The sequence below is a fragment of the Moschus berezovskii genome, chromosome 22 (assembly GCF_049115385.1).
Source record: "Moschus berezovskii isolate FMDL1 chromosome 22, NW_MosBer_1.0, whole genome shotgun sequence".
NCBI lineage: Eukaryota > Metazoa > Chordata > Mammalia > Artiodactyla > Moschidae > Moschus > Moschus berezovskii.
In genome coordinates, this window is record NC_142481.1 from 12681973 (window position 1) to 12694542 (window position 12570).

The window sequence follows — 12570 nt, forward strand, 5'->3', positions numbered from 1 at the left end:
CCCCGGCTCGCTGCAGCTAGAGAAAGCCCACGTGTGTGTAGCAGTGAAGACCCAGCACAGCCAAAATAATGAATGAATGATTAAAAAAAAAAAAGAAACTGAGGTTCACAGAGGTCATCCTGCTGCCTCTCATTCAATACAGAATTACTAAGCTCTGGGGTAGACGCACAGTCTTTTGCAGCTCCTCCCGTCAAGAGGTAGAGTGGGTTTCCTCACTTCTTGGGTCTGAGCTGGCCTCAAGACTTGCTTTGGCCCACAGAGCACGGTGGAAGTAGGCTGTGTGACTTTCATCGCCTGGGTCCTCAGGCAGACCTCTTGGGACCTCAGCGTAAGGAAGCCTGGGCCTGTCTGCTGAAGGATGAGTAAGGATGAATGGACCGAGGTATGCTGGCCGATAGCCCAACCGAAGACACCAGTTGCACGCAACCGCAGTGAGCGCAGCAGAACTGCTCAGGGAATTCCCTGGTGGTCCAGTGGTTAGGGCTCTGCACTCTCCCTGCCAAGGGTCTGGGTTCGATCTCTGGTTGGGGAACAAAGATGCCACAAGCATCAAGATGAAGTCAAAAATAATTAAGTAAATCAATACATCACTTTTAGGGACTCCCCTGGGGGTCAAGTGCTGTGTTTTCACCACCGAGGGTGTTGGCTCAATTCCTGGTTGGGGAACTAATATCCCACAAGCTGCATGCTGTGGCCACATTAGAAAAACAAAGCAAAACTGTTCAGTTGACCCATAGCATTGTGAGAAATAATAATCATTATTGTTGGAAGCCTCCAGGTTTGGGGGCAGTTTGTTACACAGTGGTAGGTACTATAGTGTTAGTCACTCAGTCATGTCTGACTCTTCTTGACCCCAAGGACTGTAGCCCACCAGGTTCCTCTGTCCGTGGAATTCTCCAAAATCCCAAGAATACTGGAGTGGGTAGCCATTCCCTTCTCCAGAGGATCTTCCCTACCCAGGGATCGAACCTGGGTCTTTTCTGCATTGCAGGCGGACTCTTTACCATCTGAACACCAGGGAAGCCCGATAGGTACTAGAAGGTACCTATAAGGTACTACAGACTGGATTCCTGGACCCCAGCAAAGCTGAGGGGAGGTGGGGTGGAGGGAAGTCAGCACTTTTCTCGCTCTCCAAAGCCACATTTCTAAATCCACACTTGTGGAAGCGAGAGTAGGGATGAGATCATGCTAACAATAGCACAGCAGCTAGCATTTCTTGTGGGCGTGCTGTATGACAGCTATCCTGTCAGCGTAGGAGGTCGGTATTATTACCTCGATTTGAGAGATGAGGACACAGGTCCCTGGAAGTGAAGTAGTAAGTGGCCGAGATGACCAAGTCAGGCTGAGTCCACAGCTCTGCTCTTAAGCTCTGCGCCAGACTAAACTCAAGTGGATAGCATCAGAGAGCAGACCTGTGAGCAGCCAGACAGAGATGGGGGTGAGGGAAGGGAGGGCCAGGTACCGAGTGTACCAAGTGTACTTGCCAGGTACCAACGAGCAAGTGTTAGAGCTGGAAGGCTCTGGTACAGACCTCTTGACATACAAAGGAGGAAACTGAGGTTCAGAGAAGTCAAGTGTCTTGCCCAAGGTCACAGAGCCGAAGCAGGGCAGTGGGAAGGGGAGATGGAGCAGAGGCTGGATTTGAAACCCACTGCTGTCCTCTCCAAAGCCCTCATTCCTTCCATCAGGTCGATCTCCAATTCAAGACTGAGGCATCTGGGCTGCAGACTTGGGTTCAAAGCCTCGGGATCAGGGTGAGAACTGACAGAGCCAAAACTAAGGGCTGAGGCCTGGGAACAGAACTCCAGGTCAGAAAGCAGTGACCTAGCATCCAACCTGCAGCCCCAGACCATCAGAGCTGGGGGCCTGAAGGAGCCTCTAATTTTTCAGACTCCTCCAAGAAAGACTCTTCTGCAGAAAACCCAGCATTGCAGACAGTGGGATGTTGCTAAGTCTGATTCTAAGAATTCATCCAATGAGTGGCTATGCACCTGCACACAAAAAATGTAGGTCCAGGGAGTCATGGCAGCATTTCTTGTAGCGGGAACAAAGACTGAGACAGCCTAATTTGGAACAGGTTAACAAGATTATTGATGTCATCAAAGAATCCCAGGCAACTACTGAAATAACAAGTTCTATAAGATATATTAAGAGGAAAAAAACAAGCTACAGAACAACGTGTACAATATGCTATTCTTTGTGAAGGCAAGAGTGGGGATGTGCTTGTGTATGCTCAGATATTTCTGGGAGGATGGGGAAAAAATGGGGACTGGAGAGGGAAAGAGACAGATTTTTTTCACTCCTTACCCACCCTGCAAGCCTTGAATTCAATTTAATGAAGAATTAAGTTGAATGCTATTTAATTCTATTTAATTAACTTCTGTCCCGCCCCCAGTTTAACATTTTCAATTTTAAAATATTTAAAACATCTTAAAGATGATATGTAAATGTATATGAAAATGCAAAAGATCAAAAGAACCAAAGCAATCTTAAAGTAGAATATGAGGACTGATGGATTTACCATAGCTTTAACACAACTTAAAGCTGCGGTGTTTTAAGACGATGTGGTAGTAGAGCAAAGACAGACAGTAGAATGAAGAATTTGTACATCCACAGGTAAATGGATACTTGATTTAGGTGGCGCTAGTGGTAACCTGCCTGCCAATGCAGGAGACATAAGAGTCGTGGGTTCAATCCCCGGGTCAGGAAGATGCCCTAGAGGAGGGCATGGCAACCCACTCCAGTATTCTTGCCTGGAGAATCTCATGGACAGAGGAGCCTGGCGGGTTACAGTCCATAGGGTCATACATAGTCAGACACAACTGAAGCGACTTAGCATGCAAGCATGCATGATTTATGATAAGGGTAAGACTGTAGCGAAAAGAAAAAGAATGAACATTTTGATAAATGATGCCTTTCAATAAAACATCTATATGGAAAAAAAGTATTCTGACCACTCCTCCTCACATGATATATAGAAATCAATTCTAGGTGGACTGTAGATCTAAATGTAAAAGACAAAATTATTATAAAGAAACATTCAGGAAAATAGATTTATGATCTTGGGGTAGGCAGAGAATTTTTTTTTTTTTTTGTCCATGCCTTACCACATGTTGGATCTTAGTTCCGCAACCAGGGATCAAACCCATGCCCCCTACAGTGGAAATGCAGGGTCTTAATCACTGGACCACCAGGGAAGTCCCAGGAATTCTTAAATTCTAAAAGCATTAAACAGAAAGGGGAAAAAATGGACTTTAGGAAAATTAAAAATCTTTTTCTCAAAAGATACCACTGAGGGGAATTCCCTGGTGGTTGAGTGGTTAGGACTCAACGCTTTCACTGCCAAGGGCCCGGGTTTGATCTCTGGTCAGGGAACTAAGATTCCAAAAGCCACACAAGTGTGGTTGAAAAAAAGGAAAAACAAACGTCCGAGAGTGAAAAGGAAAGTCACAATGTGGGAGAAGGTCTCTGCAATGCATATTCCAACAAAGAACTTACATCCAGAATACACAAGTACATTACAAATCAATAAAAAGGTCAGATATCCCAAATCTCTGAATAAACAGAAAGCTTTGAGCAGGGACCTCCCAAAAGGAGATTCCAAATAGGCAATAAATGAAAAGTGGTCAACTTCCCTGACCATTAAGGAAATGTACACGAAAACCACAATAGGGTCGGCGCCTTTCTGCACTCAGCACCGGCAGAAGTGAGTAGCGACTGGAATCCTCCTTCATACACCATGGATGGGAATGGAGATGGGTACCATGGCTTAGGAAGACGCTTTATCAGTATCCACAGAGGCTGCAAACCCCAACAATTCTCCTGCCTATACACTCGACAGGAATGCCTATCCATTCACCGAAAGGCATGTAGCAGAGTATCCACAGCAAGACTATTCACAACAGCAAAAGAGCTAGAAACAGCTCCAACATTTATTTATGGGTAAATAAATCGAGGTTCGTTCATGCAACACAACATGTGATAACACTAAAGGCTTCCCTGGTGGCTCAGGGTAAAGAACCTGCCTGCCAAGCAGGAGACATTGTTCAATCCCTGGTCCAGGAAGATCCCCTGGAGAAGGAAATGGCAACCCACTCCAGTATTCTTGCCTGGAGAATCCCATGGACAGAGGAGTCTGGTGGGCTACAGTCCATGGGGTCGCAAAGAGTCGGACATGACTTTGCGACTGGACCACAACAAGACTAAACCATTTGCAGCAAAGTTGGTGCACAAGAGAGAATATAGAATATGATGCCATTTATGTGAAGTTCAAAGCAGGCAAATCTACTATGTGGTGATAAAAGTTGAGACCGTGGCAGGAGTTAGAGACCTGAAGGGGCATACGGAAGGCTGGTCCCACAAGTGTGCTCAGTTATTGAAAATTCAGTGATCAGTACACCCATGATTTGTGGAAGTTTCTGTATGCATGTTACACTGCTAGGGGAAAAAATCCCTTGAAACTAAAACCCAAAATGTTAAAAGTAGGATGGGTTCTGGAAAATTCTTCACAAGCTGCTCGCCTTGACCCTTTCATGAAGCCAGGACCCAACTCCATATCCAAGACTTCCTGGAGCTCAGTTTAAAGAACCTTGATCTAGTCCACCACCCTTCACTCTGTCATGAATATTTTAATTCTCTCTTTTTACAGGAGGAGGCTGAGAACAGAAAGAAGAGACCCACCCTGGTCACCAAGTGTACAGACAGCTGGGCCAGGTCTAGAACAGAAATGAAGGCTTGGAAAGAAGCAGAAGTCGACGTGTTGTGGTTCAAGGTAGAGACACATGGGCGCTGCCATCTTCCAGTTGGGCCACTCATGTCCCCTAACCCTCCTGTGCCTTATTTTTATCTGAAAATGGGGAGTCACCATGGCACCAGCCTCAGGACTGCCATGAACACTGAGTAACACCAGCAAAGGACTCAGCACACAGCTCAAAGACTCTGGTCATGATGACTGCTACTCTCTTTTTTTTAGGGGGAGCCATGCCATCTGGCTTGTTTGAGCTGGGACCGTAGTTCCCTGACTAAGGATTGAACCCATGTCCCCTGCAATGGAAGTTTGGAGTTGTAACCACTTAACCACCAGGTAAGTCTCAGTTGCTATTCTTATTGAGGATACCAGGTCAGGAGAAAAAAGGGATTCCCACGTGCTGCTTTGCCAGCAGGACACTGCCGGGGCGGGGGGGGTCCTCTGATCTCATGCAATCCTCCCACAGCCTTTCAAGGTGGGACTATTAGACTCATTTACAGATGAAGGTATATGGCTTCTCAGCCTTTTGGCTAAGATCAAATGTACAGATGAAGGTATGGAACCTAAAGAGTCGGACACTGAGGTCCAGGTGAAGTCAGGAATGCAAGTGAGGTCTGGCTGACCCCAGAAGAACCAAAGGGCAAGATAAGATGTCATGCTTTAATGGAAAGGAGTGCCAGGAAAGGAGAAAACTCTCTGGGAGGGCCGGGTACAGCATCACCCCCTGGGGCCTGTCCCACACCCCCAGCTTCCCTGTGGGACCTCTTTCAGTCTTGGCACCAGCCTGACCTCTCAGCTCCAGACATGTGGGCCCCACCCCAGGGATAACCCCAGCCTCTACACCATCGAGGACCTCCTCCTGCTCCTTCCCTCAGCCCAGCCCATCAGTGCCCCACATTAGGTCCCGCCCTCCCCACAGCCCCGGCCCAGCTCAAGCCTGATCCTCCCATCTGACCTGGAGCATCTCTCTCCTGCAGGGCCCAGCTTTTCCAAACATCCAGATCTGGTCCCATCCCTTCCAGTTTTTAACAGTCTCCAAGGTACATGCCAGCCATTTCAGTCACATTGGACTCTGCGACCCACGAACCTGGAGCCTGCCAGACTCCTCTGTCCATGGGATTCTCCAAGCAAGAATCCTGGAGTGGGTTGCTATGCCCTCCTCAAGGGGATCTTCCCAACTCAGGGATCAAACCTGCATCTCCTGCATTACAGGCAGATTCTTGACTGCTGAGCCACCAGGGCAACCCCTCCAAGGTACAGAATGAGCATGACTAAGCTCTTCAGAGGCTAGTCCCCACCTGTCACCGTGCTCACCACTCCTTGATGTTCGCTGGCTGCCAGGCACCATCCCATGCCCTGGGGACCAGAGCGGGAAATAAGACAGGTCCTGAAAATGTCGTGCCCCTCCCTCAAGTGCCCAGGCTGATTCACATCTGTGTCACCAAGTGCCTGGCACAGGCCCTGCCCAGAAACATGAGTCTGAGAAAGTTCGTGAACGAAGGGGCACACTGAGGCTGCTGCTTCCACATCCAGCCTGGCAAACGCTTGCTGAGGCCCCTCCTGGGAGTTCCTGCTGCCTGGGAGGCCAGGCCCCCTCCTCGGTGCACCCAACTCCTACACAGTTTCTAAAGCCCCATCTAACACTACCTCCTCTGCGAAGCCTTCCTTCCTCAGGCTTTTGAAAGGTCAGGCAGCCCCTCCTTTCTGTGGGGCCCCCTTATCACCCTGGCTGGGAATGATTGTGTCCAGGTCCGCCTCCTTCATCAGACTGGGATCCCCTCCTCGGGGCCCCTCGAGGACAGAGAGACCACGAGACCACCTGTGACTCATCCCAGTGCCTCCGGGATTTGTATCAGATCTGGTGCAGCTTCAGTAAATATTTGTAGATGAATGAACGAAAGAATGACTCCATCACAAGGAAAAGGAAGGTTAGGAAGAGGGCAACACGAGCTCAGGGGCCCTGGGGAAAAGGGGAGACAAGTGCAGGAAGAGGCCGGAAGCCCCCCAGGTCATGACTGCGCTCTCCTGACATCCCCGCCCTGCCGTCTGCCCCTGCTCCCCACCCAGGACCCCAGGAAGCCTCTGGGCTGCACTCCACGTCCACGTGCACAAGGAGGTGCGCCTTCTCCCAGTCAGCCTGGCCTGGCCCTCAGGGCCCCTCGGTGAGACTGTTAGGAAGTGTCTGGTTTCCCATCTGCAGGCCATCTGTCCCTCCCCAGCAGGCTCGCTGGCCCTTCTCCAGAGGGACACGAGGCCCATGCTGGGTCAGGAGTTCCCCAGGGACCGAGGGAATGGCTCAGTGTGTGACGTGCTGCTTTAGGGACCTCTGCTGTTCTGCGGAACCCGTGTAATCCTCCCAAGCTCAGCATCCACAGCTATCGGCCGGCCCAGCTCACAGTGATGGGGGGCTCCCCCCAGATAACAGATGCCACCCGGCCAGGGACCCGGCTTCTCCGAAGCCCAGTGGCTCGGGGCACCCTCCTGATTCCCAGGTCCTGAGCATCTCCCCTCCCTGACCTCCTGGCAGGAGGCAGAGGGTGCAGGGGACAGGGCAGGGCTTCCAGGTATGTCCCTCAGCTCCAGCCAGGACCTACCTTATAAACTGCTTCCTGACCGTCAAAAGGAGAAAGACAGAACAGACCTCACCGAGCAGCTGAGAGGTTTAAAGGTGACACTTGCCAGGGCCTAGCACGGTGCCTGATGTGAAAGCAGGTTCATACATCCTCACTGACACAAAAAGACTCCTTGGTCTCTGACCTGGTAAAACGTAGGACTGGCACCCCAGGGGCTACAGGACCATGATCGTGCCAGGGCTCAGAAAGGAGAGGACTGGACCTTCAGAGCATAGTGCTTAAGACCCAGGCTGTGGAGATTCAGAGATGTGGCATCCGTCTTGGCCACGCCTTATACTTGCTGTGTGACCTGGCCAAGTTGCTTCACCTCTCTGAGCCTCTTCAAGATGGATACTAAATAAGGTGGTGTGTGTCAACATGCTCAGAGGGCAAACGTGACAAAATGACCTCTACCGCGATGGTGATCCATGGGGGCCCATCCTGGGCCAGGCGTCGTGCGAGGCCCTGCCTGCGGTGCCAGTGGAATGCTCGTGCTGACAGTGGGTCCCGTCTCTGCCAGGCATTGGCAGGCTGGCAGCTCCCGGGGCTGGACCTGGCTCTAAGGTCAGAGTCTGTGCCCGCTGAGGCTCCAGCAGCAATTAGGCGGGTGACATCTTGTCCACAGTCTGGAGTCGTAGGGTGCCCGGGTGACATCTCCCCCGTTCCGGGTGCTGGGCCAGCCCTGGCAATGCATCCCGCCTCCTCACTAGGACTGGGGGAGGCACCGCTCAGCAAAGGCCGCTTCACCCATGGCCCACCCCGACGAGGGCCACTCACCAGGATGGTCGTAACCACCAGCGTCTTGTTGGCCAGTGTCTGAGACAAGTTGATGTCCAGGGTGGTGGCATTCATGGCCAGCGTCCGGTTAGAGTACCACACCCCGATCTGAGGCAGAGAGGGCGCTGTCAGCATGAGCACCTTCCCCCCGGAAGGATGCCTCAGCCCTTGGGCCCTGCCCTACCCTCGCCCCCCACCCCATCAAGGCCCCCCGGCGTCGCCCTGGGGAAGCTCACCTCCCGGTGGCCCTGCCGAGACTTCTCCAAGATGCGCAGCGTGTAGTTGGTCCTCTGCCCTTTGCTGTTGAACTCGACCCGCCCGGTCAGCCCGTCATACTCTACCTAGCAGGGCGGGAGGAGGGCAGAGGGAGGGGTGGCAGGGGCCCAGAGGGAGGAGACGACAGACAGAGAGGGAGAGGGACCAGGAAGGACCACAGGTGAATGAGCAAGACCACATAGGGGCAAAAGGAGAGGAGGAGGGACGGAGAAACGGGGCGGGAACAGCACAGAAGGAGGAAGGCCGGGCCAGAGCAAGGAGGCGGGGGAGCGGGGCGCGGGGGGGACACAGTGAGTGTCCCCGCGCCCGAGGCAGGCTGCTGCCCCTCAGCCCGCCCCGCTCCCGGCTCACCATGCGCAGGTAGTTCATGAGGCTGGTCCCGTGGGGCCAAATGTTGGCCGACGTACAGGCCAGCGGCTTCACGCCGATCTCCTGGCTGCGGTTCAGCTCCCGGACGGCGCTCACCACCACGTGCACGGCGTCAAACATCAGGGCAGCTGACAGCTGGGGGGTGGATGGTGGGGTGGCGGGCAGAGATGGGGAATGGATGGGAAAGACGGAGTTCAGCCAAGGGAGGCCCGAAGCTCTGTGGTGTTTACCCCCAAGCCCTCAGACATTTCTCTCTCCAGGAATGTAAAATCATGAGGTCAGGAGCGAGGAGGGGTGTCTCGGGGGTTGGAGATGGCAGGGGGAAGGGCAAGCAGGCTGCCCGAGCCGTTGTCAGGGCGGCTTTTCCTGTGTGGCATGTGTCTTGGGAAGGGCACATCCAAGAGGGTTTGCCTGGACAGCCAGCTGTCACCCCCACAGTGGGGAGGTTCGTGGGCACAGAAATCCACGCATCTGTGTGGCTGACATGGGGTCATGGAGAAGGGGAAGGGAGACAGCCACAGCCCCCATCTGAGTGTGTCCAGGGACACACTTATGTGGGCGGGGCTGGACACACGTGCATCTATACATGGGGGGAGGGGCGTCATGTGCAGGAAACAGGAGGGCATAACGGTTATGAGCCCAGGGCTGGGTGGCAGGTGACTCTGAGCTAGAGGCCTGGCTCTGCTATTAATATTTCCTGCAGAGAGCTGAGTCCACACCCCTCCCCAAATCTCCACTTCCTCCCTGGTAAATGTAAAGGTAACAGTTAACTCTGCCTCTGAGTGCTTATGCGGGGTTCCAGGGAGAGAACACATGCAAAGAGCTCAAAACAGCGCCTGGCACTCAGTGAGGGTTCGACACGCATGGGCCGCTGAGCTGAGTCTGTGCATTCGGGGCGTGTGTCTGGGAGAACGCGTCTCAGCGGGCTGGATGTGACCATCTGAGCAGCCGTGTGGTGTCGGTAGGTGCGTGGTGCAGACGGATGCGCGTCTGTCCGTGTGTGCGCGTGAGGGCCCTGCACACACACATCTGAATGCGTGGCTCAGTGTCTGTGTGAGTTTCTGTGCACGAAGGTGTGTCTTCTTGGTACCCTGGTGTCTGACTAGATGTCTGTGAACAAACACACGCTAAGTATGCATCTTTCGTATGTCTGCATTTATTCAACACGTGTTTTCAGACATCTACCCTGAGCCAGCTGGTTTTAGGTATGGGGATACAATAATGAACAAAACAGACAGAAACCCCGGCCCTCATGGAACTTACAACCTAAATCCCTATAAATACACCTAAGCACCACACAAAGCAAGCCACGGGGCGACTAGCTAAGCAAAGACAGGCGCCATGGAGAACAGCCAGCAGGGAGGCGGCTCAATAGGGGGTGTGTGTCAGTCGCTCAGCCATGTCTGGCTCTCTGTGACCCCGTGGGCTATAGCCCTCCAGGCTCCTCTGTCCATGAATACTGGAGTGGGTTGCCATTGCCTTCTCCAGGGGATCTTCCCGACCCAGAGATGGAACCTGGGTCTCTCGCATTGCAAATAGTGGGTAGTTGGCCATTTTTAAAATAGGGGGGCATTTGAGCAGTAACTTAGTGATGAGGGAGCAAATCGCTAGCTCCCTGGGGATGTGCATGCAGAGCAGCAGGAAGAGCAAGTACAAAGGCCCTGGAGTGTGCATGTGCTGGGGCACCTGGAGGTATGGCTGGAGCAGGTGGAGAGGAAGAAATAGGTCAGACTTAACCCCAGGGCTGCACTGTGAGGCCTCCTGGATGAACTCAGAAAGCAAGAGGGGTACCAGGGGTTCTGAGCACGATCAGCCGAAGCCTGAAGGGGCCCCAGAAGTGTCTGTGTGCTGGGAGGAGGGCGCGAGCTCACCGCAGGGCCGGGGTAGGTGCTGGCTTCACAGTTCTCCCTCCAGGACATGTTGAGGCTGCGCACGAACTCGGGATAGAAGGGGTGCGAGGTGTTGAACATGGAGAAGCCCAGGATGTTGGAGGAGTCCTCCACGACCCCGTCCAAGTGCAGGATGGGGAAGTCCTGGGGCGGAGAAGAAGGTGTGAGGCTGGGGCGGGCCCGCCTGGGGCAGAGGTGGGTGGGGGCTGCAGGGGGCACGCACCATGGTGGTGAGGATGTACTTGTAAAATGCTGAGGTCATTCCCAGCTCCGAGGCCTGGAGAACAGAGGCAGAAATGGGAAGAAGCTGAGAAACTTCCGTGGGAAACAGTAAGAGACACCCAGGGACAGAGAGGGACAGGGAAAAGGGTGGAGGCGGGGTAGGTAACCTTAACTTTAACCCCCAGGTTGCCCCAAAACCAAGTTTGGGGCTGCTAATGTGTAAGGCTCAGCCTGGTCACAGGTCAGAAAAAACTACGCCTTGCCATCTTTAAAAGCACTTTGCCATGAAAGGATGCCCATTTAAATCTCAAGATTTGGGGGGATTCCCTGGAGGTGCAGTGGTCAGGACTCTGTGCTTCCACTGCAGGGGGCACAGGTTCAATCCCTGGGGGGGAATCTAAGAGCCCACCTGCCTCGCAGCATGGCCAAAAAAGAAAAAAATTTAGAAAATAAAAAATAAATAAATAACTCTCAAGACTCACGTTGTGAGCCCCCTTTATCACAGTCCTCAAGGAGAACAAAGTTAGAAGACATCTCAGGCCAGCAGTGCCCAGTTCTGTCCTGCTCTGATCATTAGAACAGGAAATGGCACCAGCCTGCATTTCCTGCGTGGCAGGAGCTTTTAGCGCGTGGTTACAACCCCTTCCAGGACAGGAAAGTGTGGGCCGGAGAGGAAGGTGATCACTGGTCACCTGGCTCACACAGGAGCGGCTGGGACCCCAGCCCAGGCCTGCCCTGCCTGCCTGGAGAACCCAAAATCTTTTCTCTCAGACATCTGCCTCAAGAGCCCCATGGATTCTGTCTCACTTCTCTCCTAGAAGCTACACTCAGCAATGACATATGGTTTTAATTTTTTTAAAGCTGGAGAAAAATAAATAATACAGATTAGATTATAAGGAAAATTAAGAGCAGGGAACAATGAATGATTAATGAATGTGGGTCACTGGTGGGTGGCACTTGGAGGGTTCTGGGGTGGGAGGGGAAGGTCCTGGGGCTGGCCCATCCTGGGTGGCCTTGAGCCAGTCCATCTCTGCCCCCGAACCACTGCTTTTTCATTCACAAAATGGTATCATACTTGCCCTGTGGGGTGGGGTGAGAGCCAAACACATATATATACATACACATATATATATGTTGTGCTATGCTAAGTCCCTTCAGTCATGTTCATCTCCTTGTGACCCCATGGACTGTAGCCCATCAGGCTCCTCTGTTCGTGACATTCTCCAGGCAAGAATACTGGACTGGGTTGCCATGCCCTCCTCCAGGGGATCTTCCCGATCCAGGGATTAAACCTGCATTTCTTACATCTCCTGCATTGCCAGGGGGGTTCTTTACCACTAGTGCCACCTGGGAAGCCTATATAATTTTATGTTTTTGGCTGAGCTGTGCAGCTTGTGGAATACTAATTCTCCAACCAGGGATCTAACCCGTGTTCCCTACAATGGAAGTGTGGAACCTTAACCACTGGGCCACCACGTAATTCCTGAGAGCCAAATTAAAGAAGACACGGAAACGCCCCAACACAGAGCAGGACAAGCACTCAGTGAAGACCACAGGGCACTCCCAGTGCCAACATCTACTCTGGACCAGGGGCCATCTGGGTGTCTCCCCAGCATTCCCTCATTAACACTCGTGGCAACCCACTGAGGTAGGAAGTATTCTCAAAAAGGGGTGCAAG

General features: G+C 52.6%; 1 protein-coding gene across 3 annotated transcripts in view; it reads right to left on the minus strand.

Moving 5' to 3' along the window:
* GRIK5 (glutamate ionotropic receptor kainate type subunit 5) overlaps positions 1-12570 on the minus strand; it is a 62492-nt gene that overhangs the window by 39418 nt on the left and 10504 nt on the right. For 2 of the 3 annotated variants that reach the window (XM_055412054.2, XM_055412053.2), the window contains exons 7-11: positions 10894-10947; positions 10653-10814; positions 8764-8916; positions 8373-8477; positions 8137-8244 (exon numbers count right to left, since the gene is read on the minus strand). In XM_055412054.2, coding sequence (XP_055268029.1) covers positions 8137-8244; positions 8373-8477; positions 8764-8916; positions 10653-10814; positions 10894-10947 — 582 coding nt within the window. The remainder of the gene's footprint in view (positions 1-8136; positions 8245-8372; positions 8478-8763; positions 8917-10652; positions 10815-10893; positions 10948-12570) is intronic. The other variant, XM_055412055.2, reaches the window with a different exon arrangement.